General features: G+C 55.8%; 3 protein-coding genes across 3 annotated transcripts; 2 read left to right on the plus strand and 1 right to left on the minus strand.

The window, feature by feature from the left end:
* The first annotated feature begins 629 nt into the window (after positions 1–629).
* CCDC103 (coiled-coil domain containing 103) lies at positions 630–2,712 on the plus strand. The gene is made up of 3 exons (XM_049636282.1): positions 630–867; positions 1,264–1,396; positions 2,096–2,712. Exons 1-3 carry the CDS (start codon positions 725–727, stop codon positions 2,555–2,557), a joined length of 738 nt encoding a protein of 245 aa, XP_049492239.1. The 5' UTR covers positions 630–724; the 3' UTR covers positions 2,558–2,712.
* Positions 2,713–3,027: 315 nt separating this feature from the next.
* On the plus strand, positions 3,028–4,844 carry FAM187A (family with sequence similarity 187 member A). The gene has a single exon (XM_049636281.1). It carries the CDS (start codon positions 3,564–3,566, stop codon positions 4,803–4,805), a length of 1,242 nt encoding a protein of 413 aa, XP_049492238.1. The 5' UTR covers positions 3,028–3,563; the 3' UTR covers positions 4,806–4,844.
* Positions 4,845–9,500: 4,656 nt separating this feature from the next.
* GFAP (glial fibrillary acidic protein) lies at positions 9,501–15,062 on the minus strand. The gene is made up of 8 exons (XM_049636284.1): positions 14,602–15,062; positions 13,538–13,598; positions 13,249–13,344; positions 12,383–12,544; positions 11,074–11,199; positions 10,617–10,837; positions 9,996–10,039; positions 9,501–9,643 (listed from the first exon to the last, which is right to left on the minus strand). The coding sequence occupies exons 1-8, from the start codon at positions 15,060–15,062 to the stop codon at positions 9,519–9,521; spliced, it is 1,296 nt and encodes a 431-aa protein (XP_049492241.1). The 3' UTR covers positions 9,501–9,518.
* Between the last annotated feature and the right edge of the window lie 5,978 nt (positions 15,063–21,040).

A 21,040-nucleotide genomic window follows, 5' to 3' on the forward strand; every position in this document is an offset into this window, starting at 1 on the left:
ATTAAAATATTTTTAGAGGCAGAGAACAAAATTAAGACAAGGCTCCAGGGGCGCCTGGGTGGCTCAGTGGGTTAAGCGTCCAACTTTGGCTCAGGTCATGATCCTATTGTTTGTGAGTTCAAGCCCCACGTCCGGGTATGTGCTGACAGCTTGGAGCCTGGAGTCTGCTTCAGATTCTATATCTCCCTTTCTCTCTGCCCCTCCCCCCTCACACTCTGTCTCTCTCTTCCTCTCAAAAATAAACAAACATTAAGAAAAAAATTTCTAAAGACAGGGCTCTAAACTGAAAGTCAGTATTCTGTACTTTCCGTGACAAGTCTTAAGCAAGTTCTCACTGCAACTCCGCTCCCCCTGTAGAGAATTAGATTTTTTTGAGAGAGAGAGAGAGAGCATGCGTGAGGGGAAGGGGGGTGGGGAGAGAGAGAGAGAGAGAGAGAGAGAGAGAGAGAGAGAGAGAATCCCAAGCAGGCTCCACGCTCAGCAAAGAGCCCGACTCGGGGATCAAACGCACGACTGCAGGATCATGACTTGAGCCGAAATCAAGAGTCAGACACTCAACTGACTGAGCCACTCAGGAGCCCTGGGTGTTTTTGTAACACCAGATAAGTGGAAAGATATCCAGAGTACTTTGGGATTTTGTAGGCTGGCAAAGAATGCAGACACATCCTCCTCCCTGATATTGACCTTCCATGATGTCCATTTCCTCTGCCTTCCTAGAAACATCATGGAAAGGAACAACATCATTGATTTCAAGGCTTTGGAGAAAGAGCTGCAGGCTGCACTCGCTGCTGATGAGAAATACAAACGGGAGAATGCTGCCAAGTTCCGGGCAGTGGAACAGAAGGTGGCTTCCTATGAGGAGTTCAGGTTCGCTTAATGCTATTTTTCTCAGGTCCTGTTACTATGTGGACAAGTGTGGATAAGAGCATGTGTTTTGAAGTCAGACAATTCTGGGCTCAGTCCTGACCCTACCTTCTGCTATGTATCTGATCTTGTGCAAGTTATTTAACCTCTCTGAGCTTCCGTCCCTCATCTGTAAGAGAGAGTAACTATTGTTATGATTAAATAAATAATTACATGTAAGATTTTGAGCACAGTGCCTGGCACATGGGAGGTGCTCAAAAGCTGTCAGCTATTGTTGCTGCTATTATTATTGTCATATTGGCTTGTTGATAGGTTTAGTCTCTATTATGCAAAGTCTAGCCACTTCACATCCACAGATAGCATTAAGTCCGTCCTCCAGTCTCTGGCTTTTGCCCACAGGGGTATTGTCCTTGCATCACATCTGAAGCCACTGGAGCGGAAAGACAAGATAGGAGGAAAGAGGACTGTGCCCTGGAACTGTCACACTACTCAGAGAGGGACCTCCCAGGAGGAGGCCACTGAAATCTCCCAGGTGGGTGAGGCCCAGCCTCTTCAGCCCAGTAGGATTCTCTGCCCAAACCTCTAATCCTGTCTCCTTACCACCCATATTTCTTCCTTATTTCTCATGTTAAACCAACAGAGGCAGGTTTCTGCCTCCAATCCCAGAAAGAAAAGCAACCAGCAGATGGTGAGGGTGAGTTAAACTGGGTGGAACAAGTCGGAAAGGTGGGCCAGGCAGGTCTCCTCCACGACTAGTCCTTTGACTTGCACTCCCAGATGAGACTGGAGTTGTTCTGCTCCCAGGTTATACGGTAGGTAGTATAATGATCCTGTGGCACTGTTGGGAGAGAGGCCCAGCCTGTCAGATTCTTAACAGTCACCTTGAATTCCTTTCTCTCTTTCTGAGGTTTCCATCATCCCTCTGCCCTGCTCAGAGTAAAGCCTGACTTACTCTCATAGAGTAGGGCTATGTCTGCATTCATCAGTGGGAACATCCCGGTACAAATGAGATTCTCAAATCATGGCCGGGTTCCTTGGGACCCTCCCTCCCTGTCCCATTCCCAGTTCCCTCATCTGAAAACCAAGCCTACAGGGACCACAGCCTACCCAGTGCTCAGAGAGCAACACTAGAGCTAAAATGAAAATCCACAGTCTCCCCTCACTGTCACTGTCTCAGTGTCGCAGAGCAGCTGGGAGAACTCTGGACTTCCTTTCCTTCCTTGTGATCCAGGAGAAAACACTTCTCCAGCCCGAGACCTCTGCAGAGTTCTACCGTGCTTGGCGGCGACACCTGCGGAGTGGGCCAGAGCGCTACCAGGCCCTGCTGCAGCTCGGAGGTCCAAAGCTGGGTCACCTCTTCCAGATGGACGTGGGGTTCGGACTTCTAGGGGAGCTGCTGGTGGCACTGGCCGAACACGTGAGGCCAACCGACCGGTTGGTGGTGCTAGGGATCCTGCGCAGCCTGGCCAGCACCGGGCGCTTCACCCTGAACCTGAGCCTGCTGAGCCAGGTGGAGAGAGAGGCCTGCAGAGGCCTGTTTCAGAAGCTGCAGGCCATGAGTACTCTCAGACCCACAGAGGAGGAGGAGGGGCTCGGCCAGGAGGAGGAGCGGGGTCTGGAGGAGCAGCCTGGTGAGATCCAGGAGGAGGAAAGGCTCTTGCAAGAGTTGCTGGGGGTGTACCAGGTGGATTGACCAGACCAGTTGCCTCCAGAGCCCCCCAGTGGTCACTGGAGGCTTTTTCTGCTTGTTGTCCTGGGGGCTCTGCAGGACTGTAATGAGAAGCCCACACCTGATTTCCTTCTCAGCTTGGAATTTTCAGAGCAAATAAAAGAATCAAATCTTCCTGACTTTTCCAGCCCCTTGGTGGCTCAGTATTCTGAACTATGTAGATCAGCAGGATGGTCAAGGGCCTAAGAACTTGAAAGAGTTTTGCTTCCCGCCCTTCCTCTGCCAAACCTCTAGCCCATGGCCATGAGAGATGAGTGTGGGCCCAACCAGATGCTGGCTATACCAGTTAAAGCCTCCACTCAAAAAAAAAAAAAAAAAAAAAAAAAAAAAAGGAAAAACCAAAATCATTAATCTTCTGTGGTAAACAAACACTGATCTCCATAGCTCTTAACAAGAATACCCCAATAAATGATTGGACATTTAATCGACAAATAATCAAAGGCTACCTCCTTTGAAGTAAGGTATTTTCCTCAGGGACTGAATTCCTGTGCAGGCTGGGCCTGGGAAAGCCCCAAGCAATCAGGTTAGGTCTGGCCAGCCTCCTAGGCTGCACATCTGGCCAGATGTGCAGGCAGGCGGGTTTTCCTCAACTCCTGGATTAACCAAAGAGAAAACCTTTCCACCAAGCACCCAGGCAGGGCCTAGAGCAGGAAGGCAGAGATTTTCCTGTTCTAGCACTTCTCATTCCGGTTTCCCCTGACCCATTCTTGAGTGAGTGCCAGCGTTCTAGAATGGGGAGAGGGCCAGGTTCTAGAATGATTTTCCCTCACGATCCTATCTGGAACAGGAGAAGGGCATCCTGTACATCAGCTAGGAATAAATTGCCTGGCCTTTGGCCACTTTCTCTGCAGACTCTTGCTTCTCTTCCTGGCTGCCCAATCCTTTCTCACCCTGGCAGTGATTTCTAGAAGCCCAGACCTTCAGTGCCTTGGTTTTGCCCTGCCCCCTCTGACCATTGCCTCCTGCAGGCATGAACCTGGCCCACACCACGGTGCTCCTGTGGGTGTGGGGGAGTCTCCAGGCCTTTGAAATCGTGGAGAAGGAGGACATCTTTCAGAGGACCCCCTGCCCCGCTTTTCTGATATTTGACAACGCAGCCTACCTGGCAGACATGAGCTTTGAGCTTCCCTGCCGCTGCAAGCCTGAGGAGGTGTCTGCTGTAGTCTGGTACTATCAAAAGCACCTAGGGAGCAGCCACACCAAAGTGCTGACAGACTTCGACGGGCGGGTGCTGACCGAGGAAACCCAGGCGCGCGTGGGCAGTGACATGCTGGTCCGCTTCAGCATCCGCATGTTCAGCCTGTTGGTTTTCCGGGCCCAGCCCGAGGACTCGGGCTTGTATTTTTGTGGCACCCGCAAGGGGGACTACTTCTATGCCTATGATGTGGACATCCAGAGCGGTGAGGGAATGGTGGCCACCTTCAAGGACCTGGGCCAGGAGCCCTTTGCAGATGAGCACCGTGGGAGCCTCCACATCTTCACCGCCTTCTGGGAGTGGACCCCCTGCGACCGCTGTGGGGTCCGTGGGGAGCAGTGGCGCATTGGCCTCTGCTACTTGAGGAGCCCAGATCTCTCCCCACGCTACCAGAAGACGCTGCCCGATGTGGTGTCCTGTGGTTCGCAGGCCGTGCCCTGGAAGCTTCGGGCCACGGCCAGGGAGCACACGCCCGAGCTACTGGTTCAGAGCTGCGTGGTGCCCTGTGAGAAGAAGACGACCCAGCAGGGCGTGATGGCCATCTTCAGTTACGTGTCCAAAGTGGGCAGCCGGCCCTGGGTGCCTCAGGTGCCCATTCAGTTCCACCAGCAGAGGCTGGGCCACGGACTCATCATCTCCTGTCCTGGGGCCCGGCCGGAGCACGCCGTGGCCTGGGACAAGGACCGCCAGTACCTCTACCGAACGCAGTACCTGAAGGGCGTCAACAGGTCCATGAGGGTGTTCATTGACCACGGCAACCATCTCCACATCCGCTTCACCCAGCTAAGTGACCGGGGCATCTACTATTGCTGGCGGCAGGGGGTGCAGGTCGCTGGGTTCCGACTGGGTGTCACGTCTCAAGGCCGCTACCGGCCCTCATTCTCGGACCCTGAGACTCGCTCCGCCGTGGAACTGACCCTGATAGGCTACCTGTTCATCACGGCAGTCTTTGTGGCCATTCACCTCTGTCGTTGCTGCTGTTACTTATTTCGCTGTTGTCCCAACTTCTCCCCCTAGGCCCCCCTCTTCCCCAGCTCTGAAGACCAGTTGTGCTCAGATGTGTCTGTTAAATGATACCGGATGCCTCCGGGTGGGCATCCTGGGCTGGGACGTGTGGCAAGGGGTGGGGGGTGTGGATAAATCTGTTAGTTACAACCTGCTCCTTGGCAAGTGGGGAAGCCTGAGGCAGGTAGGAGACAGGGGACTGAGGCCGGTACAGAAGTGGCCAGAGTGCACGTCTTCTGACATCATGATCAGAGAAGGAAGAAGTGAACGTAATATTTATCAAACAGCCTTTTTGATGTTGGCATTATGTTTGAGGTGCTTTATTTTCTTGCCTTCGAGGATTGCCCAGTGGGTTGAATTGGGGGCAGCAGGGAGAGGAAAAGGGAGCCTAGTACCTGTCCTCTTTCCCTTCCTCCTCAACCTTGACCCCAGACTGGCAGGTAGAAATGTCAGGTTTAGGAATAAAGGTAAAAACTAGAATGGGGAAAAATGCAGGAGGAAAGTGGAGGTCAAAGTTAGGGCTTTCCCAGGACTGGGGGCTGGGTGAGAAGAGGGGTAGAGGGATGGAGGGGGCAGGGGGGAAGGGCACCAGGGCTGCCATGTGGAGCAGGATTGGAGGTGGGATTTGTCCTGTGGCTGCTGCCACAAATGGGGTTTGGGGTCTCAAGATGATCAGTAATAAGAAGCAACTTGAATCTTGTCCAAGGCTACTTCCTGCCCCCTCCCCCAGCCCCAGCCTCTCCTGAACAGATCAGAGTCCACTCCCGGGAAGGACATAGCAAATGTCTTTATTTACTTCAGTGACTAAAGGCTGCATGGTGCCCTCAAGGTTGAAGGTTAGCAACAGTGGGTGGCTGGGAGGGAGGGGGAAAGGGCACCAGGTCTTAGAAAAAGGGAGGGACTCTCACTTCTCTGGCCTTAACGGGGTGAGGGGGACCCTGGAGCAGGCCCTCTCAGCCCTATTTCCGGGCACAGAGAGTCCTGTGCCTGCCCACCCCAACCCCAATCTTCCCATGGAGCGGTGCAGGTGCTCTGGGTGGAAGTGTCTGCCCTGCACTGCCCCACCTCCAGACTGCAGGAACACAAACCAGAGCCTTTACTCTGCTCATGCCTCCCATTTTCTAAATTATAAAAGAGGGTGCTACCTACAATATGGGGATACATTTTGTATTTGATAAAAGGCGCTTGGGTTAGGGAAAAGCAGTGGGTCACTGGAGGGTGGAGAATGTCAGATATGTGGCAGTGGCTTCACTCAGCAGCCTTTGCTGGGGTCTGGAGGCAGCAGCAGCGTTGGCTTAGAGGTTGGGTGGAGGGATTATGCAGCAAGAAAGGAGCCTTTAGAACTGGGACAAGGTGTGCCCTGCCCCTGGGGCCAGCAGCCCCCCTCTCTCTTATTTCAGCATTTTCAAGAGGATGAGTCACTTCCTTGATTCCCACAACCCAGAGGCCAAGTGTAACTGGCCATCCACAACCCCCATCTCTGATGTCTAGCATCATCCCCATGGCCTCCACCATCTCCACCTGCCTCCCCTCCAGCATTATGGAGGGAGGACTCCTGGGCTTGACCTCTCTGTACCCAATCTAGAGGTCAAGCAGCTCCCCTCTACTCCTTCTCAGCACCCCTTCCCTCTCCACTTACACTATAGATCCCCCAAGTCCTGAGAATCAAGCTCCCACATGCCCATGGCATGCCGACAGGGTGCCCACGTGGCAGCTCAGTGGGACTGAGACACTTGAATCATCACCCAGGAGGCCCTTCTGGGATCTGGGCAGGCCAGGTATTCTGTTTGGTGATTACTCCAGGTGGCAGGATGGCCCCACCCGCTCTCAGACTGCTCAGGGTCAGTCTAGAAGAAGAAACCTCTGTGGGGATTTCCCTTTCCTGTCCCAGGGTCTCCTTTTTCTTCAGCAGCCTGAGGACACTCAAAGGCCCACTTCCCAGGTACCCTCAGGGACCTCTGGCTCCTCCAACAGTTGCCATGACAACGGGGAGTAGGGAAATCCAGGTGATTTATTGGGGCCCCTACCTTCCCCCCCTTCTCTCCTTCCTCCTAGTTCTAACCCAAGCTGCTCACCCTTTGGGGTGAGTGCCTTGTTAGTTGGAGTTACTGGGTGCAGGGGGCAGGGGGTGCAGGCCTAGTACTGACAGAGCTTAGGGCAGCGAGCTGGCATAGAGACCGAGGGATGAGGGGAACAGCTGGGGTGGGTGGGAACTCGGGTCTGGGGAAATCAGCTATCAGAGACGGGGAGAGCAATCCCATCTCCTGCTCAGGCCTCTCACACTATGGGGTAGGGGCCACCTTGGGGGTCCTGCCTCACATCACATCCTTGTGCTCCTGCTTGGACTCCTTAATGACCTGCAGGGGACAGAGAAGCGCACAGCACATTAGTTAGGGGCCCACACAGACATCAGGCCCACTACCGCTAGGCTATGTGACCTTAGAAAAGTCCCCAGCTTTCCTGGGTCTTTCTTTTCTATGCTGGGAACCAGAATTCTCCCATGCAGTTGTCAGGAAATGAGGTAACGCCTGGAAGCACTTAGCACCATGCCTGGCACATGGTGGCCTGGTATGGTAAGATTAGCCAGTACTGTTGCTGGCGTGATGGCAAGGCGGTTATGCCAAATCCCCTCTTCCCTTTCCTTTGGCGGGTTCCTTTTATCAAGCTGGAAACTGAAAGATGGGAGTGAAAACTGCTAACTTTAATTTTCTTCTTCTCTCCCCCAGGCCTGGTGCTGGGGGCATCTGAGTCAGGGTGAGACGGGGGAAGACCCGTCAGTGCCTAGGCACCCAGGCTCCCTAGAACTGCCAGTGGAAGGGATAGGGAACTGAATTACATCCAGGTTCCTTCCCCTCTTCCAGAGCCTCCCTGGGAAGCTTTTCCGAGTGATTGAGAACCTTCTCTGTGCCAGTTCAGGCTTTTTTCCAAAGCCTGGCTTCGAAAATTCCTGGAGGCAGCCAGAACCTGATGGGGCCAGAATCTCAGGTCTGCCCTCCTTACCTCTCCATCCCGCATCTCCACGGTCTTTACCACAATGTTCCTCTTAAGGTGGCCTTCTGACACGGACTTGGTGTCCAGGCTGGTTTCTGCAGACATGGGGACAAGAGGCCTGTGGGCTCTTGGGTCACTAGACATTTTCCCCCACCCCCAACTTCTCTATGAAACCCACAATCATGAGGATTGAGTATGAAAGTCTATCCCAACCAGGCAGAGAGGGCCTAGGATCCTTCATTATTATTATTTTTTTAATTTTATGTTATTATTTTTTAATGTGAAATTTATTGTCAAATTGGTTTCCATACAACACCCCGTGCTCATCCCAACAGGTGCGCCCCTCAAATATTATTTTTATTTTAGAGAGAGGAGGAGAGAGCGCAAGCCAGGGAGAGGGGCAGAGGGGGAGAGAGAGGGAGAGAGAGAGAGAGAGAGAGAGAGGGAGAGAGAGAGAGAAATGCAAGGCAGGCTCCACGCTCAGTGTGGAGCCCAATGCGGAGGTTGATCCCATGACCCTGGGATCATTACCTGAGCTGAAATCAAGAGTGGGACGCTCAACTGACTGAGCCACCCAGGTGCCCCGGGCCTAGGCTTTTTCAAAGGGGATGAAGACCCCCAAAGTCCCCATGGTGCTAAGCAAGGCCTGGCTGCTCCATCCAGTGCTCTGCTCACTTTCCTGGCCTGGCTGCATTTCAGTCCCTCTGCAAGCCGTCACCTGGCACCTGGCTTTCTGACCACCCAGCACTGTGCCAAGGAAGGAGCACATGAGCTTTGAAATCAGGCAGGCCAGACCTCAAGTCCCAGCTCAGCCACAAGACTGTGGGCAAGTTAATTTACCTCTTCCAGCCTCAGTTTCCTAATCTGCAAAATGGGGATGATGGGGTCTACTTCTCTAGGTGGGAATGAGGAGTCCTTTAACTGAAATAATGTATGTTAAGTGACTAGCATGTTATTAGTGCTCAATAATCGTGGGTCCCTTTCCCGTTCCTGTTCCCCTCTTCTTCTTCCCTCTGCTAATTCTCTGGGCCCTACTGACCCTTTACTGTTTGGCACCTGGCAATATTACCTCGACGACCCACTCTGCCTGGTTAAACTTCTGATACTGAACTAAGCCCTGGGGGATACACATATCTAGTGTTCCTAAATTTGTGGAGCAGAAGATTTTTTTTTCCTTAGACAAGAATCATTTGAGGGCCACTTACAAGTAAGAAGTCATTTAGGTCCCCCCCCCCCCAGAGAGGAAAATGTAACATGTCACACTAATATTTAAAATTAAGAGCAGGGAGCATAAAACTTTATCCACTACGAGAGCAGAAGTCCAGGGGGAAATGATCCTTTGGGCTGAATCAGCACTGAGCTGAGCTATGGAGCCTTGGGGACAGACGAATCAAGCAGAGAACCTGGCCATTGGGCACAGCAAGACCCTAGGGGCCTCCCGATGATGGGGAAGAGGAAAGGCAGAGGCTGGCGTTTGTTCAGAGGCCCCAGAGCATCTCATCTGAGCACCAGAGGACATATCACTTTGAACACCAGCCAGCTCTGCTAGTTTAACCTACATTTACTCTGTGCCAGGTCCTGGGCTGGGCACTGAGGTTGCTGGGAAAATGACACAAGCTTGGCCCTTTAGGGGAAAACCTGGGAGGAGGAAGCCCGAGAGGGCAGGGAAAATGGGCTTGGTGAGGCTCGTTCCCCGACAAGCTGAGAAAAGCACTGTGTCTGAGAGGCAGGCTGCTAACCGAGAGCCGGCGGGGCTCCATTTACAATCTGGTGAGCCTGTATTGGTATAACTTGTATTGTGAGCCTTTTGAGATGTCTTGTGACCTTGTGACTTTCCCCTTCTTTGGTGCTTTTGCCCCCTGTAGTGACAAGCAGTTAAAAAAACAAAAACATAAACATAAAACACTGAGATGGGCAGAGCTTGCTCAGGGATGTGCGGATAGGACAGAGGTTGAGACCTTCACCCGGTTCTGCTATAGGATGGGGCGCAGGGTTAGGGAGCAGGACACAGGGCAGAGCAGGACAGGAGCAGCTGCGGGCCCCACCTGGAATGCCCTGGGATACTGTGTTCTGGCTGAAAGCTCTGTGGTGAATTATGAAGGCCCCCTGGGCCCCTTTGCCCTGGTCCTTGGCCCCACGCCAGAGCAGCAGCCCACACGGGGCAGGAAGCGGGAATCCAACACCCTGCCCACAGGGCCCTGCTCTACTGACCTCGGATCTGCAGGTTGGAGAAGGTCTGCACGGGAATAGTGATGCTGAAAGACAGCAAAGGGAGAAGAGTGACTGGGCTGCCCAAGGTCATCCCCAGGTCAGGTCCCGGTCCAGGGTTATCGTGACAGCCTGAGGCCCTTCTCCTTGCCAGGAAAGGCTGAGCCCATCCCCTGGCTTTCCCCAGCAGCCAACATGCTCTCTGGGGCTGCAAGAGTCTGCAGGGGGCTGGGGTATTGTCTGGGAGGGGAACATGTCTTTTGGAAGGACAGTGCAGGCCCAGAAGATGGCAGAAGGGAGGAGGAAGTGGCGAAGAAAGTTCCGAGGAGGCAAAAGAGGTCAGTTGAGGGAAAAGAAGTTCAGTCTTCATTGGGAGGGTGGGGAGCGAGCCTTTTAGTTTGGGGGGTGACCCAAGTCCTTGCCCTGGGATCTCATGGATTGAATTGAATCCATTCATTCATTCATTCACCAAACATTTATGGAATATAACTGTGTGTTAGGCCAGCACTGTGCTGGGTACGGGGATAGGAGGGGCCTGGACGCAGGCTGTATAAGGCAGTCCCTGAAAGGAGCAAGGAGAGACCAGGGAGGGGCAGCAGGGAGGATTGACTCCCTAGGGCTCACCGGTTCTCCTCGCCCTCCAGCAGCTTCCTGTAGGTGGCGATCTCGATGTCCAGGGCCAGCTTGACGTTCAGCAGGTCCTGGTACTCCTGCAGATGCCGTGCCATCTCGTCTTTGAGGCTCTGCCCCTCCTCCTCCAGCCGGGTCAGTGCCTCCTGGTAACTTGCCGCCTCCCGCGCGTGGCGCTCATCCTGCTCCCGCATCTGCCTCTCCAAGGACTCGTTCTGTGGGTGGAGCGGGCTGGTGCCTCGGGGTAGAGTCACACCACCCCCACCCATCCCAACCAGGACCCCTGCCCTGCCTCTGCCCGCCCCCCCTCCCCTCCCGGCCAAGTAACTTTTCAGAGCCCCAGCCCTCAGTCCTGGTGCCCGCCCCGGGCCCTTCTCTCCAGGCTGCAAGGCTGCAAGGGTTGCAGGTCCCCCCTCCGGCTTGCCCACACCCGCTGAGGCCCCGCGCTCACTGTGCCGCGCAAGGACTCCAGGTCACAGGTCAAGGCCTGTAGCTGGCGCCGGTAGTCGTTGGCTTCGTGCTTGGCCTGGCGGAGCAGCTCAGCGTTGCGCGCTGCGGCGTCGGTCAGGTCTGCAAACTAGTGGGGAGAGGATCCTAAGCGGAGGCGCAGCTGGGCTGCACGTCTGGGGCACACGTCTGGGCGGGTGGGAAGGCATGGTCTCTGGGAAATCAGGGAGATGGGCAGGACCCCAGGCTTGGTGTCCAGGTCTCCCCCAGGACTTTGGCTCTGGGTGGGATTATTCCCATAGACGGAGACCCAGGGAGGGAGGGCACACAACGCCCTGTAGGTCTCCCTCACTGAGCACAGTGCTTGGGCAGGGGACGACTGAACAGATGGTATTTGCCACAGAATCCAGAATCTCCTGGGTTGGCAGCTCTATCCAGGAGCCTGAACCCTGTCCTCCTCTGCTGTGGACAGGGGGTTCTGGTGAGCAGAACCCCGGGTTCTAATAGCCCTCTCTCCCCCCAACTTGGAGTGAAGCTCTCATGGCTCCATCAGGCCTTGACCTGCCCAGAACCATCACTGGCTTCTGCCACTGATACTCCTCAGCTTGGACCTTGGGCTAGCATCCCCGGGCCACTGCCCCTCCGTGCTTTCTTGCACTCAGAAAGCCCCTTCCCTCTTCTCTTCAGGTCCTTAGGCTGCCAGTCTTGCCGAGCCCAAATGCCCTCCCTTCGACAATATCCACCCACCCGCATATAAACTCTGCCCAGCAGTGTTCTCTCTAGACACCATATTTGGGTGCACATCATATCTCCCTGGTCGAACATGTCTCTGTGTCCTGGGCGGTGCTGACAGGCAGTGGATGCTCAGTAACCCAGGACACAGCAGAGGCATCAAGAATGAAGGCTCCCAAGGGCAATGGCTAGGGTTAGACACCCAGTTCTACCATTTAGGAACCGTGTGACTTCGGGCAAATTAGTTAACCTCTCTGGACTCCAATTCTCTCATCTGTCAAAGAATAGTACCTTCTTCATAGTGAGTAAGATAATGCCTGCAAAGCACAGGGCCTGGCACACAACAATGTTGGCTAGCAAGAACAGTAGCAGGAACAGTAATAATGATAATTAACAGTCATGATAAGTACTTGTTGGAAGTTATGACACCTGTGTGGCCCTGGGGAAGCCACCTCACGTCTCTGGTGAAGAAGATCCGAAGAGGATCCTCTCCCAGCCTTCTCTACCCCATTCCCCCATTCTTTTGTATGGAGCCAGGAGGGCTGCCTGGAGGAGGCAGGCTGGCCCACAGTCAGGGCTACCTTGGACCGATACCACTCCTCTGCCTCATGCATGTTGCTGGCCGCCATTGCCTCGTACTGCGTGCGGATCTCTCTCAGGGCTGCCGTGAGGTCCGGCTTGGCTACGTCCATCTCCACATGGATCTGCTGCCGGGCCAGCTGCTCCTGAAGTTCCTGCACCTCCTGGCCAGGATGAGAGAAGGGATGCCAGGGCTTGGGCCCAGGCCGCAGCTGGGGTTTCCCCACAATGCTATGCCCTTGTCTGCCTGCCCCGTGGACCCTGACATTGGCTAAGGGAAATGGGACAGTCCTAGTTAGAGGCAGTGGCATGGCACGGGCTAGGTGAGGCAGAGGGTCATTTGGGAGCCTCATGGTCCTCCCAGGTTTGGCCAGGCAGGAGCACTGCGAGTGTGCCTGTGGGTTTCCAGGTTTCATAGAGTCGTGGATTCCTAATCCGTAATCTGAAGTCAGCGCTCAGTGGTGTCTTTTAAAAACGAATAGCTTTCACTTAAATGGAGACAGGTGGCAGTGGGGGTGATGTCAGAGAGACTGACTGTGTGACCTCAGCAAGTTCTTTCACCTCTCTGGGCTTCGGTCTCCTCCTCTGTGAGAAGGAGACAGTACTGGAAGGGTTTCTACCTCACGGGGCTGTAGTGAAATAAAAAATGAGAGACACAAGGCCTGTTATAATTCTCAGCAAGTGGGGTGAGTGTGTGAGAATCTTACCAGGGGCTGAGGATGCTCTCTTGTCTCTGTCTCCCTCAGCCTCTCTGTCTCTCTGTCTCTCTCTCTCTCTTTCTCTCTCACTTTTGTTCTGTCTGTCTTTGTGTATTTCTCAATCTCACCCTCTCTGTCTCCGTCGGCTTCAACCTCTGTGTTGGCCTTACCTCCTCATGGATCTTCCTCAAAAACCGGATTTCCTCCTCCAGAGATTCAATCTTCCTCTCCAGATCCAGACGGGCTAGGGTGGCTTCATCTGCCTCCTGGAGTAGGGAGGGTGCAAAAGGCTGCTGGGACCCCAGACTCCTCTTCCCCACTCCCTCGCCTTGTCTGATCCCACCTTCTGTGGCTGGGGAGAGCAGCACATTGCTCTGGAGGGCTGGGCTTGGGGGCTGTGCTTGGGTGAGCTGCCCTCAACCCCTTACCCCCCTCCCTTGCCCCTCCCACCCCCCTGACCTGTCGATAGGTGGCCAGGTTGTTTTCGGCCTCCAGCCTCAGGTTGGTTTCATCCTGGAGCCTGGGGTAAGGGGACACATTCCTGGGTCCAGGCTCTTCTGAGGATCTTGGACCCCTGCTCCAGTCTCCCTGGAGGTGGCTGCCAGAGAGACCCTCCACCCCCTCCCCCCACCCCCAGGACCAGTGGAATGGCGAGAGAAGCGAGGGACAGAGGGTCCTAGACAGAGCCTTGACCAGGAGGGTGAGCAGACAAGGGACTTTGCTTTAACTCATTACTGAGGTGCCTTATCGAGGTTGGTGCACCTGCTCCTGCTCACACAGGCCCCTCTGCCGGCGCACACTCACTGTCGCATGCACAAACACACTCATCCTCCTGCACTTGAGGGCACACACGCACGCCCTGCCAGCTCAGCAAAACACCGTGTCCCTGGGGTTTCCTCTGACTTTTGGAAATGAGTTTTATTAGAATCTCTGCTTCACAGCTCTGCAAGCTGAAGTGGCCTGACCAGGGTCATAAGCAGGTGACAGGCAGCATCACCTGTGTTCTGAAGCCAGGCCTGCCTGCTCCCTCCCTCACCTCCTTTCCCCCAGAGCCCAGTCCCCCTAGGGCGCACCAGTCTTCTCTTCCCGTTCCTCCTCTGTACGGACCTGGGCTCCACAAGGCCACCAGGCCCTGCCGTGAGTGAAGTGCAGAGACCCTGCCTGTGGGGTCCCTGACTCTTCCCACAGAGCTTACCCCAGTGGGGAGGTGCTGAGAGTGCACCCAGTGGGGAGGTAGGTGCAAAGGGGTCTTTGGGTGGGTCTTTCCCCACCCAGTGGGGAGGTGCAAAGAGGTCTTTGGGAATCAGGTCCCTGAGACTCTAGGCCCCCCCCCAGGGCCCTCCGGTCATCTTGGGGAGCGAGGACAGCCCTCGCCTCCCAGAGGTGGGGCAACAGAGGGGCCGAGGAGCGTGGAGGCAGAGCCCCCTGCCCGAGACCCGGCCGGCCCGCGGTCACTCCTGCTGGAGCTGGCGGGGGGCATCTTCCCTGTTCATGTGGTCCCTCTCCCTGGACCCCCTCCTCACTTCTGCCTCAGGGTGCCCAGGTCCTGCGCCAGATTGTCTCTCTCGACCTCGAGCCGGGCGCTGTTGGCGGTGAGTTGGTCGAGCCGAAACCTTAGCTCCCGCAGCTCAGCCTGGTAGACGTCGGCCAGCTTGGTGGGCTCCTTGGCCCGCAGCTGGTTCAGCTCCGCAGCCAGCGCCTTGTTCTGCTGCTCCAGGAAGCGCACCTTCTCAATGTAGCTGGCGAAGCGGTCATTGAGCTCCATCATCTCTGCCCGCTCACTGGCCCGGGTCTCCTTGAAGCCGGTGTTGAGGGCCCCGGCCAGGGAGAAGTCCACCCGGGCCGGGAGTGGAAGCGGCATCCGAGCCAGGGAGACGCGGGTGCCCGGCCCCAGACGGCGGCCGGAGGCCAGGGCTCCCCCCACCATCTCCGAGGAGGAGACGTAGGAGCGGCGAGCGGCTGAGGTGACCCGTCTCCTCTCCATGCTGGCCCAGCTCTGCCCGCTCCTGGGAAGCGAGGGCTTTATGGAGGCGTGGGCTGGCCTGGCACCGCCCAAGCTGCCCCTGGCAACGCCCCCCTGGCATAGCCTGAGGGGGAGGGGCTGGGCGACAGCTCGGCCATGGGGAGAGCTCTTCTCACCCCACCGAGGTCACTGTGCCCAGAGACAGGGCCTCCTGAGCACGCCAGCCCCAGCCCGGCCACAGACAGAGGTACTAGTGGGCAGTGCCTGGGGCCGGATGCTGGGTCTGGGGCCCTGACCACTGGGTTAGGAGGCCCTTTCTCTGGGAAAGTGGGCCAAGAAAGAGCTGGACCAGATGACCTCTGACCTGCTTTCCACTTCTGAGATCCCATAACCCAGGCCTTCCCTACTCAGCACTCCTGCTTCAAGCGGCCGCTAAGTGCTGGGACTTTGGCAAAGAACAAACCCGGTTCCTCCACAGCCTCCAGAAGCAGCCTACAGTTACAGTTTCCTGCCTAGCCCCATTCCTAGCAGACTGTTGGACTCCTCCCCTCGGAACACAGGCGTCCCACGTTCCTGCTTTCTCCCCTTTCCCTGAAAGTCTGGGGCTGTGGGCTGGAGTTGGACACCAGCCCTTTGTCTAGAAGGTCAGTGAAAGTCCCTGTCTAGCAGTCGGGGGGCAGGGGGGTGATGGAGGGAATGTGGAAGCCCCAAGGGGGCAAGAGAGGCAGAGGCTGCGTTCCCTGGCCTTCTCCCTGGGCCACACTTAAGCTCCTGCCTCAGTCCCACCGGACTCCTGTCCCCCTTGCTCAGCCTCTATGCACCCCTGCCCGGAGCCGGCCTTGACAGCTGCACAAAGCAGTTATGGATGAGCTGGCTGTCCCGGCTCCTGTCTTTGTTCCTACATCACCCTGTTTCTCTGGCCACCCCTCACCTCACTTTCACATTGGAGATTTATCTCCTTTGAGTTCCCACGCATCTGGCTGAAAGGATGGGAAAGGTCTCTGGGGATGGGTCAGTTTGGGAACCCAGGAGCCACTGGGCCCATACTAGGTAGCCCAGGGCCTGCGCCCTATAGCCTGACGCTTCAGATCCACCCCCCGCTTCTGTTCTGATCCCTCAGGGCCAGAGCCTCACCCAGGCCCCTCACTCATCTGTGTCCTTGGACTTCTGGGAAGCGGGCAGCCTTCCTCTCCCCACCCCCCTGCTGCCCATGCCCATGCCTGGGCCTCTGATCCCTTCTCCTGGGCACTTGCTGAATAGAGCCTTGTTTTCCACCACTGGTCAGGGCACCACTCGGAGAGGGCAGCCCCTGGGGGGCTGTGTTGTCTTTATCCCAAGATGCCAGGCTGTTAGGCAGAGTACAGCCCAAGCCCCCAGCTCAAAGAGCTTCTCGGAAGCATCTGAGGGGGCTGGGGTGCAGCGGGGAGCAGGCTCTGTGCCCACCCCTGACTATTGTGTCTGTGCCAAGGTGAGTCATTCAGTGGGCACAAGGAGAAGGCCCTGGGGTGGCAGGGGGCGGCCAGTCCAGCTCTGCCAGGTCTCCAGCTCTGTAGACAAGGCCTGGCTGCCTGCCCCCTCGCCAGCTCCCAGAGCCCGCTCACACCCCTGAGCTCCAGTCCGGGCAATGCCTCTTACCCCACACTGGGTAGATGCTCTCCATTCGGGCATATTATGGGCTGCTTGCGGAGGTTTCCCCTGTGAGTCCCAGCACAGAGAGGGGAGGCGAGGATCCCTAAGTCTTCAGCCACACCTGATCCTGGACCTGAGCAGTAACATGGGGAGGGAAATCTTGAGGAGGGGACGCCCCATGACTTTTGATCCTGTTGAGGACTGGGGAGCTGGGAAAGGTCAGGGGACATTACAAGAAGAATAAGACTGAGGGCAAACCCTCATCCCCACTACTCTCTGGGTCTGGGAGCGGCTGTCCTTCCAGCTTGCCGGGCAAGTCACAGTGTGCGGACTTCTCTCTCTGTTCCAGTAAAATCTAGTTGAAGGGAGTGCAAAGCCATCTTGGAGGGAAAATATGTCACAAGAGCAGGAAGGGCTTGGCAGTGAGGCTCACTGAGTCGCACCTGTGTGTGTGTGACACAGCACTTGGGCAGCAGCAGAGGGAGGCCCCCCTTCACCCGCTTTGACCACCTGCCCTGGACCTGTGTCACCCAGGCTTCTCGCTCCAACTTCAACCTCCATCTGACCCTAGACCCATCCCCCACGCCCAGTCCTTAACCATCCGAAGATGTCCACACAAGAACCAGGCTGGTTGTGGTCATTTGCCAAACTTTCATTATTTTATATCACACATTCATCGTGGAAAAATCAGAAAACACAGATAAGCAAAACGAAAAAGTTCAATTAGCCGTGATTTTGCCACCTGGAGATAATAAACACTACCAGATTTCCCCCCACATCTATAAATTCTTTTTTTTTTTTTTTACAAGTGGGCTCATGCCGTACAAATTATTTTGTAATTTGTTTTTTTTTTTCACTCAGCAATATGTTGTGAACATCTTTCCATATCAATAAATATTTATCTACATCATCATCTTAACAGCTGCATGGCTCTCCACTGTATGCATTCATTTGCCCAAGCTTTATTGTTAGACACACAGTCGTCCCCCGCCCCGCCTCTCTCTCTCCCTCTCTCTGTTCTAGATCCCACTATGCCGCCCAGTTGCTTCAAACACATGCAGCTCCCGGCATACCCCACTACTCCCATCCTTCTGGCCTGGCTGAGGCCCCATCTCTGCGGCCCCTCCTCTCCTGCCTCCCTAATCTAAGGGCCTCACCATCCGAAACCTCAAGCCAATCCCTAGACTGATTTCTGGATAGACAGCAGAAAGCTGCAGGCCTTGGAGAGAGGATGCCTGGATGTCCCTCTGCAGGGCCTTCAGCCAAGATGTGCCCCCACTTCAAGCCAAGGTGGGGACAAGATGGTCTCCCACCCCCTATGCCCCTCCCCTGTGTCAGAATCTGCCAGGATGCCCTCCTGCTTACAGGGCCCAAGTGCCTCCTGGGACAGATGAATAGCACACCTGGCCTCAACCCACACACCAGATGCCTAGCGTTTTCTAAATTTGCCAGCTTCTAATTCAAGCCACTAGACTGCTGCCCACTGGCTCTCCTTGTGCCCCTGCCCGGTTCTCAGTGCCTGGCACAGCATGGCAGTCAGCAAGCGTGGGTGGGATGAAGAGAACTTGGGTCTCTCTGGTGGACTCCTTGGCCACTACTGAGTCCATCCATCCCATGTGGGCCCCGACCCCGAGGAAGGGAACCAGGCCCTGGTGGCCACTAGATGGCACTGCGCAGCTGCCCAGGTTCAAGAAACAGCAGGGCGCCGCAGAGGGGAGAACATGGGTCTCACAGCTGTAGGTAGAGTTTCTAAAACCCACATTTGTATCACCCAGAGGGATCACTCCATTTATTCTCTTGAGTTGCTTCTAACTGCTATGACAGTGCCCTCTAGAGGAGAGCAAGGCCACGGGCATTCAATGGCTATGTGATCTTGGATGACTTCATGAGCTTTCTCCGAGTCTCCATTTCCACACCTGTAAAATGGGGACTCGCCGCACTTACTTCGAAGGTGGCTGTGAGCATAAAGTCAGTGAAAGCCGGACACAGCAGCTGCTCTATAAACCATAGACTCCATTTAATAACACGTCCCCGGTGCTTTACCTATTTACACGTTAGCAATGGGGCGGGCGTAGAGGGGCCAGAGCTGGGTCCTCCAGGGGGCGCTGGCATGTCTTGTTAGCTCCACTGGGGGTGGGGAAGGGACAGTGTATAGGTACCTCCCCAGGACAGTTACCTGGGAGTATGGAGAGGACACAGGGGGCACCAGCCAGTGAAGAGAGCCTAGGAGGCAACACCATTTGCCCCCAGACCACGAGTTGTGTGTGGCTTTGGGTCTGCCAGGAGACAGGTGTGAGTTACCTCTGACTACCCCGGAGTAGCAGTTCCCAGCTTGCTTTCCCGCCTCCCTGAATCCCCCCAGGGGCTCTGTCCCTCCATCCTTGCCCTTCCCCAGCCGTAGACTTGAGGCCCACAACTCCATTGGCTTGAGAAGCTCTGGTGTTTTTATATTTTATTTTATCTTTCTCAAGTAGGCTCCACACCCAACGTGGGGCTCGAACTCACGACCCGCAGATCAAGAGTTGCCCGCTCCACTGTGAGAAGATCTTAGTGTCTCAACATGTCCCATTGGAGTGGGTCTCTCCTACACCTCAGCCTGAGGCTTCCCAAGGAGAGGGGCCCCATGGATAGGGGCTTCCTGATGTTAGGACCTATATCTTTCCATCAGAATGGAGTCTCCCTAACAATATGGTCCCTCAGGACACCCTCTCTTCTTGGATGGGAGCTCCCTGACGCAAGCGCTCATGGTTCACCGTCAGACAGGAGCTCCTTGAGGGCAGGGACTGTCTCCCCTTTTAGCCGGAGAATGGCTACCTCAGGCCCTGGCTGGTTCCTTCTCCTGTCATCTGTCAGCCTGTGCCAAGCCAGCTCTGCTGGTGAGAAGTGCCCAACTCCTGTGGCTGGGAAGTGGCCCAGCTCCTGGATGAACCCCCAGACTCCTTCCCCTTCCTCTTTCCTGGCCGCTGTCAGCTCGTGGTTGGAGGCATCAGCTCACTCACCTTCACAGACCCAGGGGCCAGGCTGTGGCCCTGGGGTTAATAAACTTGGACCCTTTCTCTCCCCGCCTCTCCCCACCCTCCCGGGCGCTTCAGCCTGCCCCCCACTTTCCAGCCTCTAACCTGAGACCTGCTTTTTAATCGCTTTCCCCGATCTGTTCTGCTCCCTGCTCCCCTCTGTCTCCCTGCCTGACTGAGTCCCTCTGGGAGGGTGAGAGGCAGGGGCCAGATGTATCCCTGGTGGGAGGAGAGGGCTGGCAGGCAGCCTGTTATTTCCAATCCAGTGGTCTTCCAAATGGACAGGATGCGCCAGGGAACAGGGGTGGAAAGGCTGTAGGCGAGTTGAAGGGAACACTTAAGGAGAGCTAGAAAATACAGCCACGGTCTCCAGGCCCTTGGGGGGGGGGGGGGGGACTCTGGTCGCTTCCTCCCCCTACAACCTCCATCCCAAGCCCTCCGAGGTCCCTCTTCACAAAAGAACCACGGAGGAGGGGAAGACAACCATGAACTAGATTCTGTCTGGGAACCAGGATCCCCCAAGCTTAGCTAAGAGCCAGAGAGGGACATTCCCGGGAAAACTGGGAGACAGATGAGCAGGGGCCTGAGATGGAGGACTACTAAGTTAGCAGCATGCCCCACCCCCTCTGGTGACAAAGTCCCCTGTGGGGGCCGAGCTGATGGCTGGGGGTGGGAGGACCCAGGGGGAAAAGCGGGGTCCCTCCTGTTGACAGGTCCCAACACTGAAGGAGGTTTGGGCTTACACTCGGGTGAAAGGGACAGGCACCATCTCGACTCCCTGCGTGAAGGGACAATGTCTTATTCTGTGTCTGCAGCTCCTGGCACTGAGCCTGGTTCTCTGAATCGGACAGGACTTGGTACCCCAGTGTGGGGTCCAGACACCAGCTTCGGGGCCTCAGGCGGGCAAGGAGATGGGTGCAAAGGGCCTGGGAAGAGAGTATTCTAAACTCCCAGAAGTGGAGTGAGGGGCTCTGCCCAGAACCCCAAGGTGAGAGAGGCCAGGTGAAGCAGGAAGAGGGGCCTTAGATCAGGCTGGGCCTGCAGTGGATGGGGGCGGGGGGCATTGATTGCCGTGTCTCCAGGATGACTCTCTTTATGTAAGAACAATCCAATCTCAGAGCCTCATCGCCACCCACGGAGGTCAGCTGGGAGCTGGCTGTCAGCTCACTGCCCCCTCAGCCCTGGCCAGCTCCCTGCAAAGCTGGGACCAGCCAGGCTGCCTCCTGGCCAGCGGGACACCGTGCAGCGAGCACTCCCAGCCCGACCTCCTGTGATTGAGGGCAGGAGCCACACGTGCTTAACTCCATTGGCAGAGTCTTTGTACATTTAATGGGTCACCCGAGAGCATATCTTGCA

Source organism: Panthera uncia, chromosome E1 (assembly GCF_023721935.1).
Source record: "Panthera uncia isolate 11264 chromosome E1, Puncia_PCG_1.0, whole genome shotgun sequence".
NCBI lineage: Eukaryota > Metazoa > Chordata > Mammalia > Carnivora > Felidae > Panthera > Panthera uncia.

What these genes read in the sequence shown, in the direction of transcription:
- CCDC103 (XM_049636282.1), top strand. Translation starts at nt 725, where the DNA reads ATGGAAAGGAACAACATCATTGATTTCAAGGCTTTGGAGAAAGAGCTG. An exon ending in GCTTCCTATGAGGAGTTCAG is followed by an intron (nt 868 to 1,263) that starts GTTCGCTTAATG and finishes TTTTGCCCACAG; the next exon opens with GGGTATTGTCCTTGCATCAC. An exon ending in AGGCCACTGAAATCTCCCAG is followed by an intron (nt 1,397 to 2,095) that starts GTGGGTGAGGCC and finishes CTTGTGATCCAG; the next exon opens with GAGAAAACACTTCTCCAGCC.
- FAM187A (XM_049636281.1), top strand. Translation starts at nt 3,564, where the DNA reads ATGAACCTGGCCCACACCACGGTGCTCCTGTGGGTGTGGGGGAGTCTC.
- GFAP (XM_049636284.1), bottom strand. Translation starts at nt 15,062, where the DNA reads ATGGAGAGGAGACGGGTCACCTCAGCCGCTCGCCGCTCCTACGTCTCC. An exon ending in AGGAGTGGTATCGGTCCAAG is followed by an intron (nt 11,200 to 12,382) that starts GTAGCCCTGACT and finishes TCTCCCCACTAG; the next exon opens with TTTGCAGACCTGACCGACGC. An exon ending in CTCCAACCTGCAGATCCGAG is followed by an intron (nt 9,644 to 9,995) that starts GTCAGTAGAGCA and finishes TTGTCACTACAG; the next exon opens with GGGGCAAAAGCACCAAAGAA.